The 13,777-nt window shown below is 41.8% G+C and overlaps 1 protein-coding gene across 2 annotated transcripts in view; it reads left to right on the top strand.

Annotated features, from left to right (window-relative positions):
• Nucleotides 1-13,319, top strand: part of LOC133655447 (advillin-like) — a 55,234-nt gene extending 41,915 nt beyond the window's left edge. For both annotated transcript variants that reach the window (XM_062055641.1, XM_062055650.1), the window contains exons 16-21: nt 1,302-1,459; nt 1,517-1,661; nt 2,966-3,154; nt 4,371-4,439; nt 8,744-8,854; nt 12,978-13,319. In XM_062055641.1, coding sequence (XP_061911625.1) covers nt 1,302-1,459; nt 1,517-1,661; nt 2,966-3,154; nt 4,371-4,439; nt 8,744-8,854; nt 12,978-13,091 — 786 coding nt within the window. In that variant the 3' untranslated portion in view covers nt 13,092-13,319. The remainder of the gene's footprint in view (nt 1-1,301; nt 1,460-1,516; nt 1,662-2,965; nt 3,155-4,370; nt 4,440-8,743; nt 8,855-12,977) is intronic.
• Nucleotides 13,320-13,777: the final 458 nt, after the last annotated feature.

Below are 13,777 nucleotides of genomic sequence, written 5' to 3'. Positions count from 1 at the left end.
GAAGGGAGAGACTGTACCTGTGGTGTGGGAAGGGAAGGACTGTACCTGTGGTGTGGGAAGGGAAGGGAGATACTGTACCTGTGGTGTGGGAAGGGAAGGGAGAGACTGTACCTGTGGTGTGGGAAGGGAAGGACTGTACCTGTGGTGTGGGAAGGGAAGGGAGAGACTGTACCTGTGGTGTGGGAAGGGAAGGACTGTGTGGGAAGGGAAGGACTGTACCTGTGGTGTGGGAAGGGAAGGGAGATACTGTACCTGTGGTGTGGGAAGGGAAGGGAGAGACTGTACCTGTGGTGTGGGAAGGGAAGGACTGTACCTGTGGTGTGGGAAGGGAAGGGAGAGACTGTACCTGTGGTGTGGGAAGGGAAGGACTGTACCTGTGGCGTGAGAAGGGAAGGACTGTACCTGTGGTGTGGTGTGGGAAGGGAAGGGAAGGACTGTACCTGTGGCGTGGGAAGGGAAGGACTGTACCTGTGGTGTGGGAAGGGAAGGGAAGGGAAGGACTGTACCTGTGGTGTGGGAAGGGAAGGGAAGGACTGTGCCTGTGGTGTGGTGTGGGAAGGACTGTACCTGTGGTGTGGGAAGGGAATGGAAGGACCGTACCTGTGGTGTGGTGTGGGAAGGACTGTAACTGTGGTGTGGGAAGGGAAGGGAGAGACTGTACCTGTGGTGTGGGAAGGGAAGGACTGTACCTGTGGTGTGGGAAGGGAAGGGAAAGGCTGTACCTGTGGCGTGGGAAGGGAAGGACTGTACCTGTGGTGTGGGAAGGGAAGGGAGAGACTGTACCTGTGGTGTGGGAAGGGAAGGACTGTACCTGTGGTGTGGGAAGGGAAGGGAGATACTGTACCTGTGGTGTGGGAAGGGAAGGGAGAGACTGTACCTGTGGTGTGGGAAGGGAAGGACTGTACCTGTGGTGTGGGAAGGGAAGGGAGATACTGTACCTGTGGTGTGGGAAGGGAAGGGAGAGACTGTACCTGTGGTGTGGGAAGGGAAGGACTGTACCTGTGGTGTGGGAAGGGAAGGGAGAGACTGTACCTGTGGTGTGGGAAGGGAAGGACTGTACCTGTGGCGTGGGAAGGGAAGGACTGTACCTGTGGTGTGGTGTGGGAAGGGAAGGGAAGGACTGTACCTGTGGCGTGGGAAGGGAAGGGAAGGGAAGGACTGTACCTGTGGTGTGGGAAGGGAAGGGAAGGGAAGGACTGTACCTGTGGCGTGGGAAGGGAAGGACTGTACCTGTGGTGTGGGAAGGAAAGGAGGAGAAGCTTCCTGTCACACGATCCTTAAAAACACTTCTTGAACTTTAGGGCTCCAGTGGAGACGAGAGAGCCATGGCCAAGGAGATCAGCTCCATGATTGGACAGAAGACTCACAGCATCCACGCAGAGATCATTGCAGAGGGTCAGGAGCCGGAGGAGTTCTGGGAAATAGTCGGAGGCAGAGCTCCCTACGCGTGTGACAAGAGGTAAAAGAAGGCAGGAAATAATTCAAAGCCTGCAGCTGCTATTGTGTTTTCCCGCAGACTGAAGCAGGCGGTTCTGGACCACCAGTCACGCCTCTTCGAGTGCTCCAACAAGTCCGGACGCTTCATTGTGAGCGAAGTGACCCAGTTCACGCAGGATGACCTCAGCCAGGACGACGTCATGTTACTGGACACCTGGGACCAGGTGAGGGGGGGAGGGTCAGCAAATACACGTTGGAGTGAATGTTTCCTTCAGTGAACCACAGCTCTCTCGTGCCAGCAGCACTCATGCAAACACCGTTGCCATCTTGCTTGACTGCAGACAAAATGGCGGCAAAAGCTGTACATGGACTACTCTATTGAAGCCACCTTTACGGTCGATGCAGGGTCGATAATATTTCTATAAATATTTCTATAAGTCGTATGAAATGATGGTTGTATTTTACATGACTGGTCCTGGAGGTACTTGGAACTGTGCCATACTGACCAAGTCTTGTGCCAATTATAGCTAGCTGGAAACTAGCGCTGTAATCGCCAGCCGACAACTAGCGCTCTAATCGCCAACCAACAATTAGCGCTCTAATAGCCAGCCGACAACTAGTGCTCTACTCGCCAGCCGGCATCCAGCGCTCTAATGACCAGCTGGTAACTAGAGTGGTAATTGCTAGCTGACAACTAGTGCTCTAATCGCCAGCTCACAACTAGCGCTCTAATCAGCAGCCGACAACTAACGCTCTAATCGCCAGCCGACAATTGTACGTATTGTACATATTTTACACACTCGGGTGTTATTATACAATAATGTTACATATTCTAAACACTCAGGTGTTATTATGAAATAATTGTACATATTTTACACACTCAGGTGTTATTATATTTTACACATTCAGGTGTTATCATGAAATAATTGTACATATTTTACACACTCAGGTGTTATTATATTTTACACACTCAGGTGTTATTATGAAATAATTTTACATATTTTACACACGGGTGTTATTATACAATAATGTAACATATTTTAAACACTCAGGTGTTATTATGAAATAATTGTACATATTTTACACACTCAGGTGTTATTATATTTTACACACTCAGAGGTTATTATGAAATAATTGTACATATTTTACACACTCAGGTGTTATTATATTTTACACATTTAGGTGTTATTATGAAATAATTGTACATATTTTACACACCTAGGTGTTATTATTATATTTTACACACTCAGGTGGTGGTATGAAATCATTGTACATATTTTACACACTCAGGTGTTATTATAAAATAATGTTAAATATTTTACACACAGGTATTATTATGAACTAATTGTACATGTTTTACACACTCAGGTGTCATTGTGAAATAATTGTACATATTTTACACACTCAGGTGTTATTATAAAATAATGTTAAATATTTTACACACTCAGGTGTTATTATGAAATAATTGTACATGTTTTAAACACTCAGGTGTTATTATAAAATAATTGTACATATTGTACACATTCAGGTGTTTCTTTGGATCGGTAAGGAGGCCAACAAGGTGGAGTGCAAAGAGGCGGTGCTCACCTGTAAAGAGTACCTGCGCACACACCCAGGTGGCAGAGATCCAGACACACCTGTGCTCTTGGTCAAGCAGGGATTTGAACCTCTCACCTTCACCGGCTGGTTTACTGCCTGGGACCCTTTTAAGTGGAGTGTAAGTACAAGTACACACTTTTGTGACCTGATCTACTAAGATCCAAATAACAGGTGCTAAATAGAGTGCAAACTATAACTATTGATCTATTAAGACTGTCAAGTGAAACTTGGTTAGCACAAGCGTGCTAAATATAGACGCAAAACAGCAGCCGCAGAACAGTTTTAGTCCTGATAAATCACAGGCTAAATCATGATATTTGCATCTCCTCCTCCCCAGTATTGTGTTGAAATATTCTGTATGTTCATGAAAACAAAACGTGCTACATGGAAGGCACTCTCTATTTTACTCATTTAAGAGACTAAATCCTCTGCTCACAATTTTAGTAGATCAGATGTGCCTGCGCCATCAAGTTTGCACAGGTTTTAGTACACGCAAACCTTTAATACAGGTACTGTGGTACGTGTACTACATATAGAATCACTTACTAAAGTACAGTGTTGTATTTTGCTGTATTCAAACACAGTGTTACTGTTCAAACTGCGACCAAAAATATAAAATATATTTGTTAATGAAACGTCTGCCTTGTTTTTAATGAGTACTTAGGTCTACTACGCTACTGTGTTTTAATCTTGGTCATTATGGTGGTACTTGATGAATACTTAGTTCTACTACGCTACTGTACTTTAATGTTGTCATTAAGATTATACTTGATGAATGAATACTTAGTTCTACTACGCTACTGTACTTTAATGTTGTCATTAAGGTTATACTTGATGAATGAATACTTAGTTCTACTATGCTACTGTACTTTAATGTTGTCATTATGGTGGTACTTGATGAATACTTAGGTCTACTGCTGTACTTTAATGTCATTAAGGTTATACTTGATGAATACTTAGTTCTACTACGCTACTGTACTTTAATGTTGTCATTATGGTGGTACTTGATGAATACTTAAGTCTACTACACTACTGTATTTTAATGTCATTATGGTGGTACTTGATGAATACTTAGGTCTACTACACTACTGTACTTTAATGTTGTCATTATGGTGGTACTTGATGAATACTTAGGTCTACTACACTACTGTACTTTAATGTTGTCATTATGGTGGTACTTGATGAATACTTAGGTCTACTACACTACTGTACTTTAATGTTGTCATTATGGTGGTACTTAATGAATACTTAGGTCTACTACACTACTGTACTTGGGAGGTTTAATAGATGAGTCCCACTTTTCTCCTCATGATCTACATGTAACTTTCTTGAAGGAGGGTAAGAGTTACGAGCAGCTGAAAGAGGAACTTGGGAATGTGACGTGTCCTGTCAAAGCTGCAAACGTACGTACACACCACCATGTCACAATAATACACACCACCATGTCACAATAATACACACCACCATGTCACGATAATACACACCACCATGTCACAATAATACATACCACCATGTCACAATAATACACACCACCATGTCTCAATAATACACACCACCATGTCACAATAATACACACCACCATGTCTCAATAATACACACCACCATGTCACGATAATACACGCCACCATGTCACGATAATACACACCACCATGTCTCAATAATACACACCACCATGTCACGATAATACACACCATGTCACGATAATACACACAACCGTGTCACGATAATACACACCACCATGTCACAATAATACCACCATGTCACGATAATACACACCACCATGTCACAATAATACACACAACCATGTCACAATAATACACACAACCGTGTCACGATAATACATACCACCATGTCACAATAATACACACCACCGTGTCACGATAATACACACCACCATGTCACGATAATACACACCACCATGTCACAATAATACACACCACCATGTCTCAATAATACACACCACCATGTCACGATAATACACACCATGTCACGATAATACACACCACCATGTCACGATAATACACACCACCATGTCACGATAATACACACCACCATGTCACGATAATACACACCACCATGTCACGATAATACACACCACCATGTCACGATAATACACACCACCATGTCACAATAATACACACCACCATGTCACAATAATACACACCACCATGTCACAATAATACACACCACTATGTCACAATAATACACACCACCATGTCACGATAATACACACCACCGTGTCACGATAATACACACCACCATGTCACGATAATACACACCACCATGTCACGATAATACACACCACCATGTCACAATAATACACACAACCATGTCACAATAATACACACAGCCGTGTCACGATAATACACGCCACTATGTCACAATAATACACGCCACCATGTCACGATAATACACACCACCATGTCACGATAATACACACCACCATGTCACAATAATACACACAACCGTGTCACGATAATACACGCCACCATGTCACAATAACATGTCACGATAATACACACCACAGTGTCACAACAATACACGTCACCATGTCACAATAATACACACCACCATGTCACGATAATACACACCACCATGTCACGATAATACACACCACCATGTCACAATAATACACACAACCATGTCACAATAATACACACCACCGTGTCACGATAATTCACGCCACCGTGTCACAATAATACACACCACCGTGTCACGATAATACACACCACAGTGTCACAACAATACACACCACCATGTCACGATAATACACACCACCATGTCACGATAATACACACCACCATGTCACGATAATACACACCACCATGTCACGATAATACACACCACCACGTCACGATAATACACACCACCGCGTCACGATAATACACACCACCGCGTCACGATAATACACACCACCGCGTCACGATAATACACACCACCGCGTCACGATAATACACACCACCGAATACACACCACCGCGTCACGATAATACACACCACTGCGTCACGATAATACACACCACCACGTCACGATAATACACACCACCACGTCACGATAATACACACCACCACGTCACGATAATACTCACCACCGCGTCACGATAATACACACCACCGTGTCACGATAATACGCCACCGTGTCACGATAATACACGCCACCGTGTCACGATAATACACACCACCGTGTCACAATAATGCTCGCGACCATGTCACAATAATACACACCACCATGTCACGATAATACACACCACCATGTCACAATAATACACACCACCATGTCACAATAATACACACCACTATGTCACAATACACGCCACCATGTCACAATAATACACACCACCATGTCACGATAATACACACCACCATGTCACAATAATACACACCACCATGTCACAATAATACACGCCACCATGTCACAATACACGCCACCATGTCACAATAATACACACCACCATGTCACGATAATACACACCACCATGTCACAATAATACACACCACCATGTCACAATAATACACGCCACCATGTCACAATAATACACGCCACCATGTCACAATACACGCCACCATGTCACAATAATACACACCACCATGTCACGATAATACACACCACCATGTCACAATAATACACACCACCATGTCACAATAATACACGCCACCATGTCACAATAATACACGCCACCATGTCACAATAATACACACCACCATGTCACAATAATACACGCCACCATGTCACGATAATACACACCACCATGTCACAATAATACACGCCACCATGTCACAATAATACACGCCACCATGTCACAATAATACACACCACCATGTCACAATAATACACGCCACCATGTCACGATAATACACACCACCATGTCACAATAATACACGCCACCATGTCACAATAATACACGCCACCATGTCACAATAATACACACCACCATGTCACAATAATACACGCCACCATGTCACGATAATACACACCACCATGTCACGATAATACACACCACCATGTCATGAATATACACACCACCATGTCACAATAATACACACCACCGTGTCACAATAATACACACCACCGTGTCACAATAATACACACCACCGTGTCACAATAATACACACCACCATGTCACAATAATACACACCACCATGTCACAATAATACACGCCACCATGTCACAATACACGCCACCATGTCACAATAATACACACCACCATGTCACAATAATACACGCCACCATGTCACGATAATACACACCACCATGTCACAATAATACACGCCACCATGTCACAATAATACACGCCACCATGTCACAATAACACACACCACCATGTCACAATAATACACGCCACCATGTCACGATAATACACACCACCATGTCACGATAATACACACCACCATGTCATGAATATACACACCACCATGTCACAATAATACACACCACCGTGTCACAATAATACACACCACCGTGTCACAATAATACACACCACCGTGTCACAATAATACACACCACCATGTCACAATAATACACGCCACCATGTCACAATAATACACGCCACCATGTCACAATAATACACACCACCATGTCACAATAATACACGCCACCATGTCACGATAATACACACCACCATGTCACAATAATACACGCCACCATGTCACAATAATACACGCCACCATGTCACAATAACACACACCACCATGTCACAATAATACACGCCACCATGTCACGATAATACACACCACCATGTCACGATAATACACACCACCATGTCATGAATATACACACCACCATGTCACAATAATACACACCACCGTGTCACAATAATACACACCACCGTGTCACAATAATACACACCACCGTGTCACAATAATACACACCACCATGTCACAATAATACACACCACCATGTCACAATAATACACGCCACCATGTCACAATACACGCCACCATGTCACAATAATACACACCACCATGTCACAATAATACACGCCACCATGTCACGATAATACACACCACCATGTCACAATAATACACGCCACCATGTCACAATAATACACGCCACCATGTCACAATAACACACACCACCATGTCACAATAATACACGCCACCATGTCACGATAATACACACCACCATGTCACGATAATACACACCACCATGTCATGAATATACACACCACCATGTCACAATAATACACACCACCGTGTCACAATAATACACACCACCGTGTCACAATAATACACACCACCGTGTCACAATAATACACACCACCATGTCACAATAATACACGCCACCATGTCACAATAATACACGCCACCATGTCACAATAATACACACCACCATGTCACAATAATACACGCCACCATGTCACGATAATACACACCACCATGTCACAATAATACACGCCACCATGTCACAATAATACACGCCACCATGTCACAATAACACACACCACCATGTCACAATAATACACGCCACCATGTCACGATAATACACACCACCATGTCACGATAATACACACCACCATGTCATGAATATACACACCACCATGTCACAATAATACACACCACCGTGTCACAATAATACACACCACCGTGTCACAATAATACACACCACCGTGTCACAATAATACACACCACCGTGTCACAATAATACACACCACCATGTCACAAATACACAAAGGTGTGTTCCGGCTGACAACATGTTGGAACCTTTACAGGGTCAAAGCTGCGGGGAAAGTGATCAAAGTTTTCAGTGTTTTCCTGCTGAAGTTTTGGTCAACAAACTTGTCAGCGAGCTCCCAGGAGACGTTGATCCCACCAAGAAGGAGGTACTCTTTAGTCCGTATCAGCCTCATGCACCCTGCTCTCGACTTTACAACACATCACTATATAAGCCACACCCACTAGATTTTAAAAGAAAAAAATGTTTTCCATATATAAGCCGCACCTGACATAAGTCGCAGATATTTACCTTGTGAAAAGAGTTATTTACACATATTTATTTACATACTTTAATTATTTCCAAACGCTGTCTGTAACACGGCAGTAAAACGGCTGATCAAACAAAACAGAAGTCATCGTCATGGACCCGCTAGTTGTACAAGCTAGCTCTCAATCAGCTGAACAGATTCAATAACTCCACGGTGACGTATTAGTGAATTTAGTGAGGAATTTGTGAAAGTGAAACAATACAAAAAGAACGCCATTGTAAGTTAATATTACTAACACAGACACTGTTAAACCTGTTAGCATATTAGCTAATGCTAACGATGCTATCTTGATTACATTGCGATAGCACGTAATTGCAAGAATTTGTAAAACTGAAACCATACAAAAGGAACGCTGTTGTAAGTTAGCTAATGCTAACACAGACACTTGTAGTAAATACACATGGTTGGCTCGAGAGAACCGAATGTACTTTGGGTTCGTGGCACAAAACAGGAAAAAACGTTATGAACCCGCAGCACGTGCAGTGAGCGAACTCGTTCAACAGAAAATGTGTCAGCATATTAGCTAATGCTAACGACGCTAACCTGATTACATTGCGATAGCATGTAATTGCAAGAATTGTTTTGGTTATATTGTGAAACTTAACCAGTGTTGCTTGGAGTGACGAATAAAGAATCCAAACGAGTAAAAACGCTATGGATGGCTAGAGAAAACCGGATATACTTCGGGTTCGAGGCCAAAACAGGAAAAAAACATTTTGAACCCGCAGCACGTGCAGTGAGCAAACTCGTCAAAAAGAAAATGTGTTCGCATATTAGCTAATGCTAACGACGCTAACCTGATTAAATTGCGATAGCATGTAATTGCAAGAATTATTTAAAAGCCTACTGAAATGAAATGTTTTTATTCAAACGGGGATAGCAGATCCATTCTATGTGTCATACTTGATCATTTCGCGATATTGCCATATTTTTGCTGAAAGGATTTAGTATAGAACAACGACGATAAATTTCGCAACTTTTGGTCGCTGATAAAAAAAAGCCTTGCCTATGCCGGAAGTAGCGTGACGTCACAGGAGGAAGGATTCCTCACAATTCCCCGTTGTTTACAATGGAGCGAGAGCGATTCGGACCGAGAAAGCGATGATTACCCCATTAATTTGAGCGAGGATGAAAGATTCGTGGATGAGGAACGTTAGAGTGAAGGACTAGAGAGGCAGTGCAGGGTGTATCTTTTTTCGCTCTGACTGTAACTTAGGTACAAGGTCTCATTGGATTCCACACACTCTCCTTTTTCTATTGTGGATCACGGATTTGTATTTTAAACCACCTTGGATACTATATCCTCTTGAAAATGAGAGTCGAGAACGCGAAATGGACATTCACAGTGACTTTTATCTCCACGACAATACATCGTTGACGCACTTTAGCTACAGAGCTAACGTGATAGCATCGGGCTCAAATGTAGATAGAAACAAAATTTTAAAAAACCCTGACTGGAAGGATGGACAGAAGATCAACAATACTATTAAACCATGAACATGTAAATACACGGTTAATAATTTTCAGCTTGGCGAAGCTTAACAATTGAAGCTAACTACGGAGCGGCGGCGGGCGTTGTAGCTTTCGACGACACCCCGGCCGCCATCAGAGTCGGCAAGAAACATATATTTCCCCAAAGTTACGTATGTGACATGCACATAGCGACACGCACGTACGGGCAAGCGATCAAATGTTTGGAAGCCAAAGCTAGACTCACCGTAGCGCGTCTGCTATCCAGCTCAAACACAACACAACCTCCTGGTTGTGTTGCTACAGCCAGCCGCTAATACACCGATCGCACCTACAACTTTCTTCTTTGCAGTCTCCATTGTTCATTAAACAAATTGCAAAAGATTCACCAACACAGATGTCCAGAATACTGTGGAATTGTTCGATGAAAACAGAGCAGTTTGTATGGTGACACATTGGGTACGAATACTTCCGTTGCCGTCGTGACGTCACGCGCATACGTCATCATACATAGACGTTTCCAACCGGAAGTTTAGCGGGAAATTTAAAATTGCACTTTATAAGTTAACCCGGCCGTATTGGCATGTGTTGCAATGTTAAGATTTCATCATTGATATATAAACTATCAGACTGCGTGGTTGGTAGTAGTGGGTTTCAGTAGGCCTTTAAGTTTTATTGTAAAACTTACAACTGTTGCTTGGAGTGACGAATGAAGAATCCAAACGAGTAGAAACGCTATGGATGGCCAGAAAAAAACGGACATACTTCGAGTTCAAGGCACAAAACAGGAAAAAACGTTTTGAACACGCAGCACGTGCAGTGAGCGAACTAGTCGAAAAGAAAATGTGTTAGCATATTAGCTAATGCTAATATATTAGCATGTAATTGCAAAAATTATTTAAGTTATATTGTATGTAAAACTTAAAAATGTTGCTTGGAGCGACAAATGAAGAATCCAAACGAGTAAAAACGCTATGGATGGCTAGAGAAAACCAGATATACTAGGGTTCGAGGCCCAAAACGGGGAAAACATTTTGAACCTGCAGCACATGCAGTGAGAAAACTCGTCAAAAAGAAAAAGTGTTAGCATATTAGCTAATGCTAACGACGCTTGATTACATTGTGATAGCAATAATTTTTTTTTTAAATTGATATTGTAAAACTTAACAAATGTTGCTTGGAGTGACGAATGAAGAATCCAAACGAGTAGAAACGCTATGGCTGGCTAGAGAAAACCGGAGATACTTTGGGTTCGAGGCACAAAACAGGAAAAACATTTTGAACCCGCAGCACGTGCAGTGAGCTAACTTGTCAATAAGAAAATGTGTCAGCATATTAGCTAATGCTAACGACGCTAGCTTGATTACATTGCGATAGCATCTAATTGCAAGAATTGTTTAAGTTATATTGTAAAACTTTCAAATGTTGCTTGGAGTGATGAATGAAGAATCCAAATGAGTAGAACCGCTATGGATGGCTAGAGAAAACTGGACATACTTCGGGTTAGAGGCACAAAACGGGAAAAACTTTTTGAACCGGCAGCACAAGCAGTGAGCGAACTAGTTGAAAAGAAAATGTGTTAGCATATTAGCTAATGCTAACGGCGCTAACTTGATTATATTGCGATAGCACGTAATTACAAGAATTGTTTAAGTTTTATTGTAAAACTTACAAATGTTGCTTGGAGTGACAAATGAAGAATCCAAACGAATGAAAACGCTATGGATGGCTAGAAAAGAAAAAAGATATACTTCGGGTTCGAGGCACAAAACGGGAAACACGTTCTGAACCCGCAGCACGTGCAGTGAGCGAACTCGTCAAAAAGAAAATGTGTTAGCATATTAGCTAATGTTAACGACGCTAGCTTGATTACATTGTGATAGCATGTAATTGCAAGAATTGTTATTTATATTGTAAAACTTACAAGTGTTGCTTGGAGTGACTAAACCAAACGAGTAGTAACGCTATGGATGGCTAGAAAAAAACAGATATTCTTTGGGTTCGAGGCAACCCGTTTGAACCCGCAGCACGTGCAGTGAGCAAATTCATCGAAAAGAAAATGTGTTAGCATATTAGCTCATGCTAACGATGTTAGTTTGATTACATTGCGATAGTGTGTAATTGTAAGAATTGTTAAGTTATATTGTAAAACTTACAAATGTTGCTTGGAGTGACGAATGAAGAATCCAAACGAGTAAAAAACGCTATGGATGGCTAGAGAAAACCGAATATATTTCGGGTTCGAGGCACAAAATAGGAAAAAGGTTTTGAAACAAACTCATCGAAAAGATGCCGCCATAGCACAAACAATAACACCATTGCAGTGTCAAACTATTTGTTGAATACCAAGCAAAGAAAAATACATCAAATTAGCCGCACTGTTTGATAAGCCGCAGGGTTCAAAGCGTATGAAAAAGTAGAAGTGCTTTCTCTTGTAAATGCAGCACAGACTAGATCGGACTTGACATTCAGCCATGTTCTTCATTCCCAGAGGTACCTCACCGACTCGGACTTCTGCCACATCTTTGAGATCACCAAGGACCAGTTTGCCAACCTGCCCCCCTGGAAACAACTCAACATGAAGAAAGCAAAAGGCCTCTTTTGAGCAACGTGTGGAAAAAAAACCATGACAAAAATGTCAACTTGGAGCCAAAATGTCTGCACTCTGACAAGTAAAATGACGTCACTTTAAATCAGGACTCAGAAAGAAATCCTCCACATCTGCAGATGTAGATTGACCCATCAAAACATTTATATTAAGTTTATTCAAACCTGCCATTAAATGTTTCTTTTATGCTCATTTGTCTCCCAATAAAGAAACGTGGAGATAAAATGTTCCACTATGCCTTTTAATTCTCAACATTGTTATAAGTACACCTCTGCAAAACATTGTATCATAATTCACTTTTGTTTTGTTTTTTAACAGAAGAAATACATAAAATAATCTTAACATAAACCATTTTTTGACCGACCTAAGCCTTTTGATAGAGGAAAATAGAGTAACAGAGTTAAGAATGTAAGTAAGTAAATGTTATTTTTTAACCTCTTAAGGCCCAAGCTGTTTGTTTACATGCTTTTTTTATTTCTCTTTGCTATTTGGGCTTATTGGACCCTAATTAGAATAAAAACTAAGAATCATCTTTTGATATGTACTTAGACCATAAGTAACAAACATGTACTTCATGTTTAGTGACATGCTAATTCTTATTTTTACACTTTTTTTTCTCCAAATTCCATTGTATGTTATACTCTTCTGACACCACCAGATGGCAGTATAAGTACACATAAGCG

The sequence above is a fragment of the Entelurus aequoreus genome, linkage group LG01, assembly GCF_033978785.1.
Source record: "Entelurus aequoreus isolate RoL-2023_Sb linkage group LG01, RoL_Eaeq_v1.1, whole genome shotgun sequence".
Taxonomy (NCBI): domain Eukaryota; kingdom Metazoa; phylum Chordata; class Actinopteri; order Syngnathiformes; family Syngnathidae; genus Entelurus; species Entelurus aequoreus.
Note: the sequence above shows the minus strand (reverse complement) of the source record. Positions and strands in the feature narration are given on the sequence as shown.